This window comes from Lactuca serriola, chromosome 6, assembly GCF_051521515.1.
Source record: "Lactuca serriola cultivar US96UC23 chromosome 6, Lser_US96UC23_V15, whole genome shotgun sequence".
NCBI classification, from domain to species: domain Eukaryota; kingdom Viridiplantae; phylum Streptophyta; class Magnoliopsida; order Asterales; family Asteraceae; genus Lactuca; species Lactuca serriola.
Window position 1 is genome coordinate 4,755,152 of NC_136413.1, and position 16,543 is coordinate 4,771,694.

The window sequence follows — 16,543 nt, forward strand, 5'->3', positions numbered from 1 at the left end:
TATTCTGCTGTCTGCGGTTGAAATTGCACGTGTCTACGTTCCGTAGACAAATATGCTGCAATATTGCATCATTTATCTTTTTCCACCGTGTTATGCATTATGATATATGCATACATGATATCACGTAGAATATCTAACTCATAAGGACGTGCCACATGTTTAACTATGTTTTATTTTGATTTCAAAACTCCAAAAGCATTTTCTACGTCCTTACATGCTCCGTCTTGTCGTCTATTGAAAAATTTATCTCTTAGGTCTAATGGATGTCGAAACGTCTTCACCAATGTGGAATATGAAGGATATATTTCATCTGTAAGATAATACCCAAACTTATATTCATTTTCCATTCATTGTGAAATGAGTATCCAGTGCCTTTCCTGACAAAAGATCATCAAATATTGGCGACTAATCAAGAACGTTGACGTCGTTGTTGGAACCTGCAACCCCGAAATAAGCATGTCAAATCCATAATTCTTGGGAAGCAACAACCTATAATACCAACGAAGGCACACCATGATGACCACTTGCAAACTGGCCTTTCCACGCCACAGGACAATTTCTATAGTTTGGGTGTGTGCAATCAATGCTTCCAAGCATACCCGTAAAACCATGTATTTCTTCATGCACCACATATAGTTGTTGCATATCATTCAACGAGGGTTTGTGCAAGTATTTGTCACTGAAGGTTTCAACAACACATTTAGACAATTTATACAAACTTTCTCATGCGGTTCTCTCAGCCATTCTCAGGGCCGGTCCTGAAAAATGAAATATTTTTAAAGGCCCGGGACGAACAAGAAAAAAAGGGTTCTTATCTTTATTACTCCCTCCGTCCCAAAATTATAGTTCATCTTTCCTTTTTGGTTTTTGTCCCAAAATAATAGTACACTTCTAAAAATAAATAACATTTTTACCAAAATACCATTCATTATTACTTAACCAACTAAACATTTAATGGAACATTAGATGCAAAGTAAGGACAAAACTGTCATTTTATTATATAAAGTTAATGGTAATTAATGTTTTTCTTAATCTGTGTTTTTTTGTATGTAGACAATAATATTGAGACGGTGGGAGTATAATTTTATATTTTTAAATAAAAATATATAATAAAAAAAATTGGGTCATGTGTAGCTGCCCACTTGCCCCCCCCCCCCCCCCCCCCCTTAAGCCCCTCATGGCCATTCTCATATAATCATTAATAAAATCGGACGACTCCCCCATAGCCATGAACTTAATTACCACAACACATTTCTGCAACCTTGTAAATTCTTGTTTACCTTTAACATCATGTCTCATTTAGAAAAATTCTTACCTAAACATATATTTAACAGGTAAAAAATGTATTTATTTTATCTAAAAGCGACATTTATAAATTACAAAACTTGAAAAAAAAAATGATACCTTTCTTCCAAGACGTTGGCTATCCGTTCAACATATTTTTTTTGTAAACAAAACCTTCTTTTGAAATCGTTTCGCTGGTAAACACATTTATCTGCAAAATAATCATTAACAAGATGTCTATGTCGTTCTTCATGATTTCTATTTAACGCCGCACGTCGTGTGAGTAGTGAAGCTGGATCAGGTTGTAATAGCACGTCCATAGAATACATGTACATCATAGTCACAAAGATATCATCGTTGAACAAGTGATATGGATGAAACGAATCAATTTTTTTTTAAATTGTTGAAAGTTTTTACGAAATAGAGAGAAATAAAATAGAATGATGATTAAAAATTAGGTGTTGTATATGTATTTATAGGTTGAAAAAATGTATTCAATGTAACCGTTTGAATACGGTCAAATAAGGAACTCAACGTTGGAATAAATGTTGTTGCCCTTCGTTACCGTCACCACGGCCAACAACGTAAAGCCTAAAAACGTCGATGTGGGGTGATGTTGCAGCCCTTGTAACTGCGTTATTATGTGCCATATCACAAAAACGGCTTATGCATTGCCCACACCTGATGGGCTAAGATTTTCGTATTATTGTTTTCATTTTGTGTTATTACCGATAAAAATAAGAATAAATGTTTATGATTCCCCGTATAATGATTCGAGAGAAACAATAAAATACTTTTAAACCATTTTTCATTTAAAATATGCTTTATCTTAGTAATGATAATCTGAAATAAATATATAAAAAAGAAATAGGTGTTAGTTTTGCAAATGGATAGCAGTCCCATTGTGAGATCATGTTCTTTCGTAGTTTGTCGGCGTTTTGATTTCTTTAACCTCAATTATTGGAAAAGTAGGAGAGTTGCAAGCATGAACAAGAAATCCTATGCAGACACTTGTCTTGTCTTGTATGTTCATTTGGCTTTTAGGCTTTATGAATGGTTGCTTCTTTCTTTATAATTCTTTAAGGAAAGGGAAATATACATTTAGATGTTTATCAGAAAGGCAATATTAAATAAATATATATACACACACATTCGATCAGACTAAAACGATTAAAAGAATGTTTTTTCTTCTCGTTATCACTAGTCCAATTTTTATTATTTCATTTAACTCTATCTAATCAAATTATTTATTATTTATAAATAACTTTTTATATTGTTTAGATTATAAACATAAGAAATGAGTTATTTGATTCATTATTATGAGGGTGTTTAGTTTGCTTTTAAAATGACTTTTGAAACTTTTGGCTTTTCCAAAAAGTCAAAAGTTTAAAAAGTTGTTTGGCAATTGAAAAAAATCTTTTAAAATAACTTTTTGAAAAGAAGAAAAAGGAGGCTTTTAAGAAGTCAGGTATGTGTGACTTTTGGCAACTTTTGCTTTTTTTCTCTTTCCCCCCTCAAAAGTTTAAACAAACACATTTTAAAACCATCTTTTGGAAAAAGATATGAATCAAAAAGTTTTTTTTTAAAAAGGACTTTTTGGTATGAAAAGCTATCCCAAACACCCCCTATATCTTCAAGATTATATGAAATACAAAATATATATGTATTGGTATTTATATAATGAGATTTTCTTTTTTTGATTTTAGTGTATTTCAGTCTTAGATAAACTATATTATATTTATAACATATTACATTTTATTAAAAAAAAAAAAAAAAGTGAATTCAACCAATGAATAGTTGACATTTGGATAAGAAATAGGGAGCAACCTAATGAAAAACTGTTTTATTTGGTTTGGGTCACAACTGCGAGTTGCTTAGTCATAGCAAAGACGGTTTCTTAAATAATAGTTCAATTAAAGGTTCACCTAACTGTATAAGACGGCAAAGTTTTTTTTTTACATTTTTTTTAAAAAAATTTAATTTTAAATCCAATGAATCGTTTTAATTAGCCTGTCAGTGTCTTATAAAATATAAACGAGTGAAATCTATTATACAAAAAGGTAAAAAATCCTTTTTAAAGTCTTTTACTACGTATAATAAAATCTCAATTAACATTTTGGTAGGAATAGTTTTTAATCTAATTATACCAACCAAGTCTTTGCAAAAAAAAAAAAAAAAAAAAAAAAAAAAAAAAAAAAAAAAATTGCAACGGCGGATATTTTATTAAGCTAGCATAGTAAGCAAAACAATCCAAATACAATAAAGAAAAAAAAAAAAAAATATATATATATATATATATATATATATATATATATATATATATATATATATATATATATATATATATATATATATATATATATATATATATATATATATATATATATATATATATATATATGAATCTTACAATCAACCTACCCAGATTAAGTTGTCTATCCTACACCTGTTGTCCCTTCAAGTCTCTCCGTATAAAGAAGTTGCATAAAGAACACCTTGAGTTGGTGTTTTATGCCATTGTGTTGGTATATTTGGTTGTTCGAAATTTATGTGTCCGTTAGTTGGAGGAGTACAAAAATGAAGATTTGTTTGATAAAATTGTTACCCAATCGTTTTTTTTTTCTTTGTGTTAACGTTTTTTATAATTGTTCAGCAAGCAACCTATTTAGTTTAAGTCTTCACAACTTTTTTGTGAGTTAAAAAAATCATTCAAACAAGAAATAACATTTTTTTAAAAGTGTACAAGACACTATAATATGTTTAATGCTGAGCTTTTGAATGTTTATAAATTTTAGTCTTGTTTAAAAAAATACTAAATTAAAAAATAAAAATAAATAAATAAACTATCTGTAAATGTAAACTTAAAATATCATTTTTTTTAAAACAACAAGTATTAGTCCAAAACTACTACAAATAGTTTTGAAGAGATTGTATATTTTTTCGGTTGTTTTTTGGGATAATGACTTATAAAAGTAATTTGTTTTTTAATTTGTACACATTTAGTTACTGACTTTTTTTTCGTCCACATTTACCCCTTTCAACTTGTTAAACTGTACATATTTAGTCTTTATGACCGGCTACTCCAGGTTAGCGGTAAAAATGAACTAATAGGGTAATATATATATATATATATATATATATATATATATATATATATATATATATATATATATATATATATATATATCACTTTGGTCTTTGTACACATTTAGCCTTAATATTTTTGTAAACATTTAGTCCTTAATATTTTTTTTGTTGCAAAATAAGTTATTTTTGCTTTTGTACTCATTCAATATTTATGAATGATTTCTTTAGGTTTTTGTCACGACATCTTACATGGCATAACCATATGGTGGTAGGATAGGTTGAGGTGGTCCTGTTATATGTTGTAGGTCAAGATACCTGGTGCGGGTCGGCTGTAAGTCGTAGGCATGGAGGCTTAAGAAGAGCGATTGGGTTAACGCAGCATGCCCACAAACTCTGGGTATTCCAGTCCGATGATTGATTGGACATGTTGCATGTTAGCATTTCACTCTGATGACTGATTGGTCTAAGGTATTCCAGTCAGATGAGTGTGGGTCCGTTATGCATGATAATACGTTTGTTGTATCAGGTATTTTGGAGGAAACTCACTAAACTTTGTGTTTACCCAGTTGCTAATGTTTTCAACTTTTATCGTTAATCGTGGAAAGGCGAATGCATGACTCTACACACTCATCAACAATATTGAGGGTTCCGCGTTTCTTATATTACTCTGATTTTCGATAAATGTATTTTGGAATAAACGTTTTTTTTTCTTAATAATGAATTTATAATTAGGGATTTTTGCCTTATTTAAAAATAAAAATTTTTGTTGTGAAAATTAGACGTTACAAATAAACATCAACAACCCCACACACTTTATCAATGATTGTCCTACATAAGATGACATGAGAAAAATCTAAAGAAATCATTTATAAGTACTGAATGAGTACAAAAACAAAAATGACTTATTTTGAAACAAAAAAATATTAAAGGCTAAATTTGTATAAAAATATTAAGGACTAAATGTATACAAAATTAGAAATATATTACCCTATTAAGTCATTTTTTCCGGCTAACCTGGACTAACCGGTCATAAAGACGGAATGTGTACAGTTTAACAAGTTGAAGGGGTAAATGTGGACGAAAAGAAACTCAATGACCAAATGTGTACAAATCAAAAAATATATTACCCTTTTAAGGCATTATCCCTTATTTTTTACGTTTAAAAGTTTATTACTAATGAATATATAAATAAAAATAATTTCTTGTTTCAAATTTCACTTAGTGCTACCAGGCAGTTTTTTCAGATATATATAATTATTACAACGTTCAGATGATGGGTATTTGATTGTTTAATTATAAAAAGATAACTTTGATACATGCATACTTATTAAATATTCTTAATTGTCGATTATGCAGCATTTGTTATTTATTCGGAACGAACGGTTTTTGTTTTGTAGTACGTGGTCTCCCATTTTTTGCATATCCGCATGACATCATGTCCTATAATAAAATCACCACATTCGCATTTATTTTTCATTTTCTTTATTTAAGAATTTATGATATACTAGTTTATAACCCGTGGAAATTACGGTTACAAAATTAATTAAATATTCATAGTAAAAAATTCAAAATTATTAATCAATTATTTTATATAAAATTTTAAATACATTATTAATTAAGAGATTTTTTATTAGTTATGTAAAATTATAATTATTGATTCAAATAAATATGTGGAATTAATATATCATATATATTAGACTATTTTTGTTTGTGAATTAATGAAAACAATAATATAAAATTTAAAATTTAAAATAAAGAAGAAATAGATTGACAAATACCATCACATTAATTAGGAGGTTTAATGAATTTAAAATAGAGAATTAATAGAATGACAAGTGGCATCATATTAATTAGGGGTTCTAATATTATGACACTTGGCAAAAAAACTACTCTTTTATTAGTGTATATATATATATATATATATATATATATATATATATATATCTATATATATATATATATATATATATATATATATATATATATATATATATATATATATATAGGGTTGGGTTATTTTGTTTTCACTATCTATTGTGTGCATGTATGATTGATTCTTGACCAATCATTTTAGTTATTTTAAGAAAGTAATTAATGCATATTACATGTTGAAGATATAATGGGTATTAATTACATCTTCAGCATTTAATATGCATTAATTAGTTTCTTAAAATAACTAAAATGATTGGTCCAGAATCAATCATACAAGCACACAATAGATAGTGAAAACATTTGAACCTAACTCTCTCTCTCTCTCTCTCTCTCTCTCTATATATATATATATATATATATATATATATATATATATATATGTTTATGTTATTCTATTCAAAGTAATTATTGTGTTATTTTATGCATTAATGTGGACCAATCAATTTTACTTATTTTAAGAAAATGATTAATACATATTATTAAATTAAAGATAATTAGAAAACATCATCTAATTTCATTTTAAGGGTATTTTAGTCAATTAACATAAATTTAAAAAAAGGAAAATTGCATATTTTAAGAGATAATAAATTCTATTAATTTTAAAATCTGATTGTAGTGATGATAATTCTCGGATATTCTGACAGAATATATTTATCAAAAATAAAAATATTCTTGAACCATAAAATAATAAAAATATTTTTGAAGCTATTTCTTAATCATAACTGTAAAAACTTCTTGGAGAATAACAAATTCTTGAACCATCAATTGAAGAATAAAAACAAACACTACATTAATTCTTATAGAATATGGGTAACAATTGCTAAAGAATTACATTTATTGTTAAAGAATAAAACTAAAAAAACTTTCAAATCGGGAAAAAAAACATCAAAATCTAACAAAGACATTAATACATTCTAAAAGAATAATGTTGCTAAGAATCACTTTCAATTTCATGGTCCATTCTTCAAGCATCTGCTGCTTCTGTGGAAACAAATCAAATGCATAAATCATTGAGGAAATATCCATATTCCATTCCAAAAGAATTGGAATTCGTGATTCCATTCTGATAGAATTGAAATTCAAGATTCAGTTAGGACTTGCATTCTGTTGGAAAAATATCCAATGTAAAAAACAATTTAATGAGAATGATACTGTTAGACATTCCAAGATAGAAACTCGTTCGTTTTCATCAACAACATCTAACTCTCCAAGTTCAGAAATTAGTTGATTTCGGCTCTCAACCACCTGTAGAAGTAAAATCCCAATTTAAAAGTAAGAACACGGAAATAAAGCTACTATTGCATTACAGAGAATACCATAACAAAAACAGCAAAACCCTAAATCCCATAGGAATGGTGTAAAAGGGAGGGTAGATATGACCCCAAAACCTTCAAATCAACTAAAACCATGGTGGGACATTTTGTGTAACCCTCAACATTTGGGTGAATAAAACTCCAATTTTAGATTATAAAATATATTTTTGATTTCATTGAATATGTTTTTTTAAATGTATTTTGAATTTGATAACTCATTGAAAGAATACTTCAAAAAAAATGGAAACTTTACACACTTACAATCTTTATATGACATTCACCATGTCTTATTTCTTAAAGAAAAATATATCAATTACACAAACTTCTACACATATGAAAAGCCTTGCAGTGCATGTACAACACAACGTTAACCCTAGGCTTTTACCCAACATAACAATTATTCCACCAAACAGGAGGAAAGTTAGCAAGATCAGAAACATGATAGTATAAGCTAGAATGGCAGTTAAAATGAGCGGGATGAAGGAGAAAGTTAAAGACTTGAGGGAGGCGAAGTAATTCACTGGCTTACCTATGAGAACATTATATTTACTGTAAGAGATCGTGCCCATGCCATTGAAAGTTAGGAGATAAACGATTAGGATGTAAAGGAGATGATGTGTCGCTTCTTTTGTTATTTGATCTTCAGAGTTCAGATGGAAGGAATGTTGATGTGTGCAAACTCACTTAGTTTTAAACATACTTTTAATTATAAAATAACACACAAAGACAATGGACCTATCAATTGTGGTATAGTTAAATAAGTAGGATATCGAACACAGGGAACGACAAATTAAAACTAAAAACTAATTCTATCTAAATTAATTAATAAGTAGGGGGGTTTTCTCTAGTTTTACAAGACTAGAAAACTTACTAACTATTACTTAATCTAAAACTTAGAAAAACAAAGAATTAACTAGTTTCAATAATGGTAAGGAACTTCTGTTTATTTCAACTCAATTGATCTTATGGTTGATTTCAAATTCTTTTGTTGGTTAACGACTCAAGTGATTAGATTCGCATTCACTACACTAATCCTTAGTAAATAAACTAACTTAAACAGTGGCCAATTGTCTAATTTAATTAAATTCACTAGATTAATTATTCGGGTTAATTTAGACTTGCAATAGTTAACTAATTTAGTCTTTTAGTTAACTTCTTGTTGATGGTCATCACACAAGCTCGCACATGAATTTACTTAATTTTCTTATTAACTCTAGTTTCATGTTCATTAATCCTAGACATATGAAAAAGTGATCACATAACATATGAGGTTAATAATTAAAGATGTTCATGCTATTTAATTACCTTCCTATTAACAGAAAATTAATTATCATTCACACATAAGGTTCTTTAGCAAGCTAAAATAACAAAAATCACCAACTTTAAATTAATCCTACCAAGAATCAAACCATAGTATCAATTTCGTATCCCCAAACAGAAGTCTAAGAGTTTTAGCTCATAATTGAAGTAAATAACAGCAAACAAACAGATTCTAATTGTTTAACCATAATGACAAAACAAAAGATTAAGTAGAATGATGAAATTTGCCTCAAATCTCCTTCGAAATTGAATTCTAGCTTCTAACTTCGTCTTCTAGGGTGTTTCTGACTCTTTAATCGCAGCTGAAATCCTCTGAATCGTTCCAGAATTCTCTTTTCATCGTTCAGAGAAGTTATCTATATATATACGAACCGACTCGTCGAGTCAGGTTCCGACTCGTCGAGTCCATCTCTCAGTCCCCGTATGCGATAAGTCTCTGGGTCTCCGAGTCATTATCTTCTCGAATCTTCGTGTGGACTCGCCGAGTAGTCGACCCTACTCGCCGAGTAGGTGTTATTTTTAGTGTTTTTTCTTCTCCGTTCCATTCTCGAGCTCTCAACCACTTCTCCTGCTTCCTTTTGCTTCCGAGCTTCACTTTTGGACTGAAAATATAATTCAAACACTTTTAAGTACCTTTTGTCCATGAAATGCAATAATTTAGCTAATAAATGAATAAAAATCTACACTTAATATGAACTAAATATGCACATATCAAAATACCCCACACTTGACTTTCGCTTTCTCCCAAGCAAAACTGAATTTTAAAACATTAGAATCACATATGACAACTCCAATCTAACCCAGCCATTATGCGAAGACCGCAACGCATACATTTGTGTCTAAATTTTTCCTAATAACCCCCCGTACTCCAAATACTCACAATCCTCATAAACATTCGCCCACTCACCCCGAACTATGCTCATTTTATGCATCCCTCCGAATCCATCCGCAGAAAACCTCTTACCCTCAAGGTATTTTTAGTTGAGCAACCCAAGCATACATATTCTAGAATTACAATTTATGATACCACTATGGAGCTCTTTTGAATTCTTCACTTTCTTGATAATTTGATCTTTAATTTCTTTGAATTCACCACCTTGTTGTTTGATTTTTGGTATCTTCAACCTTTTGAATTTCTTGGAATTTTGATCTTTTGATCTTCACTTTATTTGCTCCAAAATTCTTCAAACTTTTCTTGTAATTCTTTTTTTTTAACATGTACCTCACTTTTTTTTCACTAAAAACCTACATGCTTAAGTAGGGCTGCTCAACCTTAACCTTTATTGGCTAACGATAATAATTTTCCTAGATACATTTCAGGTTTAGGCTGCTGAACATATTGCATCCCTCAGGCTGAGCAAGGTCGTGTTTTTGTCCCATGATTTCACTGGAATAAGGAAGCCACAAATGCACTAGAACGTATATAGGCTCAACTAAACATTTGGGTTTTCATGCAATCATCAACATAATTCTAACATGGAATCCTAATTTGCTTTTACCAAAATTTTCTAAATTAAGTCCTAAGTAATATTTTTGGTATGCAACAATTTTTAAAATTAGCCTAAATTAAGATTCTAAATTTTCTAATATGTGACCAACCCCTACCCCACGCTTATTTTATGCAATGCCCTCATTGCATATTATGCATAAAATAAAAATGCAAATATAGAGAGGATTGGAACAAACTCCCCTGGGGTAGCAGTCGATAGGTTGATACTTTTTTTCAGCTCCATCTTCACTTGACTTTAGACATGGGAACAGCTCATCCATGTCTTGGGTGTCATGCGTCTCGTGTGGCAGCTCCAAATAAGCAGGGAAAACAGTGTAATATCTTCAAGAATCGACATGGAAGAATAAATGGTCAAGTGGTACACTCAGCAGCATCAAATCAGCAGTCCTTTTGGTATAAAAATGAACGACTCGTCGAGTCATATATTCGACTCGTCGAGTAAAAGCGCGGACAGGTTCGAATATGTGAGAATTCAAGGCGACTGGTCGAGTCAGTTTAGTGCACTCGACGAGTAGACCGCTGGACGAAAAAATTTTGGTATTCTGCCTTAGTTCCAGCTTCTAATAAATCTTCAAAATATCTCATAATTTCTAGACTCAATTGCTCATGTCCCTTAGGACCGGACTCGATACTTTGACTCTAACGCTTCCCTTTCTTGACTCTCTCGTTCACTCTTTAAAATTCTCTTGACTCTACAACTCTAAACCCTTCTATGCAAGCTCTCCTAATCCAATTCTAAAAATTATCAAGGCAATCAAACATCAAGCATAACAGTAAAAGTCTTAACAAATTCCAAAACACACCAATATAAGAAAAAAAAACAAAATAAAAATTGTTCAATAAAAACATAAAGAAACTAATCCTCCTCCTCATTGTCATGATCATGCGCCGCTCCACTTCCACTAACGCCGCTCCTTCTTGCATTGATCACCTCTTCCCAAGACGGAATATATGGGAAGTTACCACCATCAATGTGAGGAATATTGAAGTGGTCAAAATGCCGAATGTGGGATTGATTACTAAAGTTGATACCCCGCGCCATTTGATCTTGCAACTGCCTCATCTCAACATTGTACCAATCCATTGGTACTCATCGTTGTCCACCGGAATCACCGGCGGTTCCTCCTCTACATCGCGTTCACGCCTCGATTGGACCCTCCTTCCCGGCACCTCGGGACCAACAACAGGATCATCATGTGGGATTGCATAATGACTTCCACCATAGTCCTCAATGATCCAAGCCCTCCTAAAAAGAATTGGATTAAATGGATGGGTAGGAATCATCGTCATCAAATTCCACGCACCGCGGGTCATTAACCCAAACGAGTTGGCGAGCCGTGTGACAAACATACCACCATTAATCTTCGATGTCTTGCGATCTTTGACCGCACCCTCCGCCAAATATGAAGCTAAACACCAAGGAATATTGCAAAAAGTGTCTGGTGTGATAATGCTCCATAAGTAAAAGACATCAAGGTTAGAAACCTTGTCATCATCCTTTCGTTGGTTAATGGTGGTGGAGATAAGGCGAAGAATAAGACGGTGTGTAGGCGACCGAATGCTTCCCTCCTGGGCTGACTTCGGATTGTACACTTTATTAGGAATCGTATTCCACCAACCCGTACTTGTCACACCATCGGGGAACACTTTGTGAGAGTGTTCCATAAAGCCACGGAAAATAGCAGTCGAGACCACTGGCCGGTCATAAATACCCATCCGACAAGCAAGATCCACAACAGAGCACTGATGAAACTCGCCCCCAAGGCAGAAACTGACACTCGTCGGGTGATAACAATCATCTCCTCCACGAAAAGATACCGTGGAGAAAAATTCTAGGCAAAGCTCCCGGTACACCGGCTCTTGAATACGAAAGACTCGGCTCCACCCATCGCAAACCATCGACTCCCCCTCGTAAACAAACTCCTTTAACAGATAGGGAGCCAACTCCTCTTCATAACTCACACTTTGCAACCAACCCCAATCAATTCTGTTGGGCACGTAAATTTCTTTCTTTCTGACTTCAGCTAATTTCTTCTTCCATCTCGTCATGGTTGAAGCGGATTCGATTTGAGGGAAATTCAACCAAGGAAAGTCTCCTTGGCGTCCACTGGAACCTTGACTTCTGTGAAACATTTTCCTGCAACACAAAGAACACCAAACACAGAAAAACACAGAAAAATCATTAAAATAGGTCGCATCTGGGTTCCCGACTGGACTCGTCGAGTCCATGAACGACTCGGCGAGTCGCAAGAACTGCGCGAGTCAGTCGGCGAGTTTGTCAAAATTCGACCATTAAAACTCAAAATTAACTCAAGGGTTTTGTCCAGGGATGTGTCTAACATGTATTAGGGCAAGAATGATCATCCAAAACAACATAATTGATGTAAAATCAAAACCCTAGAAATTCACTATACTTCAAAATCGGGTATTATATGAAATTGTTACCCTAGATCATCTAAAAACCATGCTTTTAATAAAAATTAGGAAGAAATTCAGTACCTTTTGTGATGGAAATTGAAAAACTTGAAGAACAATTGAAGAAGATGGTGAATGCTTGAGAGAAAAAGTTGGGAGGGAGGCGCACAACGAGTGTAATGTGAAAATCTGATTTCATTAGGGTTAAAACCCTAGTTACAGGTTGTAAAAGTAATTTCAAAATTATTTTTTTTACTCCACCCCACACTTAGTCCATACGCACTCTCAAGCAGACATGTCCGACGAATTGGAAGATTAGAATTCTAAAAACGAAAAAAATTCAAAAAAAAACTAAAAAGATAAAAGAAAGCAAACTCTAGATAACGGGTTGCCTCCCGCCAAGCGCTTCTTTTCAAGGAGTCGTTAGCTGGACTCCTTCCCATCTACGTCTCGTCGTCTTCTAGCATCGGGAATGCACGCCTAGTCTTTTGTGGTTTATACTTTGTCTTGTAAGCGTGAATCTTCCTTTTGTAAGCCCGTTTTAATTCCTCTCTTTTCTTCTTTACAGCATCATCCTCAGCTGCTTGGGCTTCCCTTCTCCTCTTTTTCTTCACCCCACTCCTTTTCACCTTCTCTTGCACCTCCTTTTCCTTAAACTTAATTACTTCAAAGTTTGTGAAAGTTCGTGCTCTAGGTTTGGTAATGTAAGGTTTATCAGCATCAACTCTCCTATCATTTGCCTTCTCCTCTTTTTCTGTGCTTACCTCATCTTCAATCGGAATTGCATCAAGATATGCTATATGGACATGTTGAACTTTCGGGTCTATTTCTCCTTCTATTGTTTGTTCTTCTAAAGAATGAGGAAAAATATCCAAGTCCATCATATGCAGAGAACTAGCAACAAGCAGATCTAAGTCAACCAAGTTGTTGGCAGATTCGACTGGACTCGTCGAGTCCAAGAAAGTGACTCGGCGAGTCGGATCGTATTTCACCAATTCCTCTGTGTTTTCCAAGTCAGCTCCTTCCAGTAGCTTTTCTATTTCCTTCAAGTCCTTGTTAACATCTCCATCCTCTCCAGAAAGTAGCAAAAACTTGCTTGGATCTTCTTCTTGCAAAAGTGCAAGCTCTTTTTGTAGTATCTCATCATCTATATCGATAAATGAGATCTCTTCTTTTCGTTCCTTTTCTTGCTTGACTTCTGGTAAGGCTCTAAATATTGCGGACTCGTCACCTACCCTTAACGCTAGCGTAGACTCGCATACATCAATTAAAGCACAAGCGGTGTTTAAAAATTACCTCCCCAAAATGATCGGAATGTCGGGGTCTTCTTCCATATCAAGCACCACAAAGTCTACTGGAAATATGAACTTGTCGACTTTAATAAAAACATCCTCACAAACGCCTCGTGGATGAATAGTCGTCTTGTCTGCCAAATGGATCTTCATGTTTACCGGCCTTGGCTCCGGTAAATTCAGCTTCTTAAAGAAAGAGAAAGGCATCAGATTGATGCTTGCACCCGAGTCGGTCAACGCTTGAGTGACAAATGTGTTTCCAAATTGGCACGGAATTATGATACTCCCCGGATCGCCCTTCTTTTCGGGTAACTCACTCAATATTATCTCCGCGACTTCAGCCAAGTCTTTCCTAGCAGCAAAGAGACCTTTTAGTAAGTTGAAGTACTTGGGTGTTTTGAGCATCGTTTCTACAAATGGCACATTGACTTGTAAGGCTTTAACATGCTTCATAAAGGCTCTATAAGCTTAAACTTTTTCCACAGGTATGGCTTTGATTGGGAATGGCAAAGGGGGATTATATGGCTTTAAGGGAATGACAGTTTTGTCATTTACGCATGGACTCGTCGAGTCCATTAGAGGGACTCGGCGAGTCTGGTCGGGCTTAGCTGGAACCGACTCTTCTGCCTTTTCTGTCTTCCTATTGGAGATCCTCTGTACATGTGTGAAAATTTCTTCATTGCTGGAAGTCACTGCACTCACATTCTCTATTCTCGGATTTGTTTCGGTGTTACTTGGAAGTTACCCCGATCTTCTTTTGTTCACTTGATGTGCCAGTTGTCCCAGCTGCTTCTCAATGTTGAGAATGGACGCCTGCTGATTCCTTAGCATATTTCTGGTCTCGTGTATTGCAGCATCGTGATCATTGTGTCTCTTTTCGGACGCGACTATGAATCTAGTAAACAATTCTTCTAAATCTGCTTTCTTTTCCATTACCGGTTCTTCCTTTTGATAAAATCCCCTCTCTTTCTGCTTGTATTTCTCCTCCTTAGCTATCTTGTATTCTTCGTATGGGATCCATTCCTTCTTCGGTTTCCGCCAATTCTCGTCGTATCTATCGCCACTTGAGTAGAACACTTGAGCATTCTTGTTTCCATTTTCATCCAAATCACAATCCTTTGTGAGATGGGGCCCTCTACAATTCTCACATCCAACCCAAATAGCATGGATTGTTTGATCCATTTTTGTTATTCTTCTATCTAGACTATCAAGTTTGGCTATCACCACCGCCATGCTATCATTTGCTGAGTTCACTACCCCCCGACTTACTTCATTTCTTGGATTGTGGTATTCTCTAGAATGCTTAGAGAATTCTTCAATTAGCTCCTAGATTACCGGGGGCGCCTTCTTCGTGAGCGGTCCTTGTGAGTCGAGCAATTGCCTTGTGGTGACATTGACTCCATCATAGAAGATGGAGACCTCTTGTTGGCTATTGAGGTCATGGTGTGGGCAATTCCTAAGCAAGCTCTTGTATCTTTCCCAAGCTTCATAAAGAGATTCTCCAGGTTTTTGCTCGAAATTGGCAATGGCTTTCTTTAGTTTGGCTATTTTGGAGGGTGGGAAAAAGTGATCAATCAATTCTTCCTTCATCTTGGCCCATGTGGTGACCGATCCGGGAGGAAGTGACTTTAGCCAATCCTTTGCAGCACCTTTGAACATGACTGGAAGCATGCGAAGAAGCTGGGTCTCGCGTGGAACATTCGGTACGTTGAAGTAGTCAGCCACATCATTCACTTCGTCCAAGTGCTTGTAGGCGTCTTCGTGATCCTTTCCATAAAAAGGAATCTCCTTGAGTTGAGCGAGAATATGGCCTTTTAGTTCGAAAGTAGCGGTTGCGGGAATTGCGGGCTGCACAAGTCCCGGGCAGGTGTCATCGCGTATCCTCTTCTTCCATTCCCCCATTGGGACTTCATCGATATTAGCCATGGTGATAGCTAAATCGTCTTTAAACTCGGATTCGTGCTCGTATGTGGGTTCTTCTTCTTCCTCGGTCTCGTACTCGGTGTCTTCTTGAATTGGGTCTCCGATTGTCAAAGAGGCACTGGATGCTCCTGATTTGCTGCTCCTCTTCTTACTGAAAACGGATTTGAAGTTTTTGAGTGGCGAGTTCTTTGAAGAAGCGGATTCTCCAACGATTTTGCCTTTGCTCCTCCTTAGTGCGGATTCCGGGTCTTCATGAGGAGGGACCAGAGGTGTATCAGATCCTCGGGTCATGAAACAACTGTAAACAAAACAGAAAACGCGTAAAAAGAACAAAAATAAAATAAAAAATTAAAACTGTAACAATGATGAACTCGCCGAGTCGGCACGAGTGCACTCGACGAGTTCAAGGCAAAAACAGAAAAAAAATTCTAGTAACTTTAAAAACGAATTTTTATCAAAACTTATAC

The 16,543-nt window shown here is 34.1% G+C and overlaps 1 protein-coding gene and 1 non-coding gene across 2 annotated transcripts; one reads left to right on the top strand and one right to left on the bottom strand.

The window, feature by feature from the left end:
• Positions 1-14,153: 14,153 nt before the first annotated feature.
• LOC145059472 (uncharacterized) lies at positions 14,154-14,606 on the bottom strand. The gene has a single exon (XM_079007322.1). The coding sequence runs from the start codon at positions 14,604-14,606 to the stop codon at positions 14,154-14,156; it is 453 nt and encodes a 150-aa protein (XP_078863448.1).
• Positions 14,607-15,588: 982 nt separating this feature from the next.
• Positions 15,589-15,695, top strand: LOC145060842 (small nucleolar RNA R71). The gene has a single exon (XR_013687024.1). It is a non-coding gene; the product is annotated as a small nucleolar RNA R71 (small nucleolar RNA).
• The last annotated feature ends 848 nt before the right edge of the window (positions 15,696-16,543 follow it).

Excerpts from the sequence above, each read along its gene's own strand:
- LOC145059472 (XM_079007322.1), bottom strand. The coding sequence starts at position 14,606 with ATGAAGCATGTTAAAGCCTTACAAGTCAATGTGCCATTTGTAGAAACG.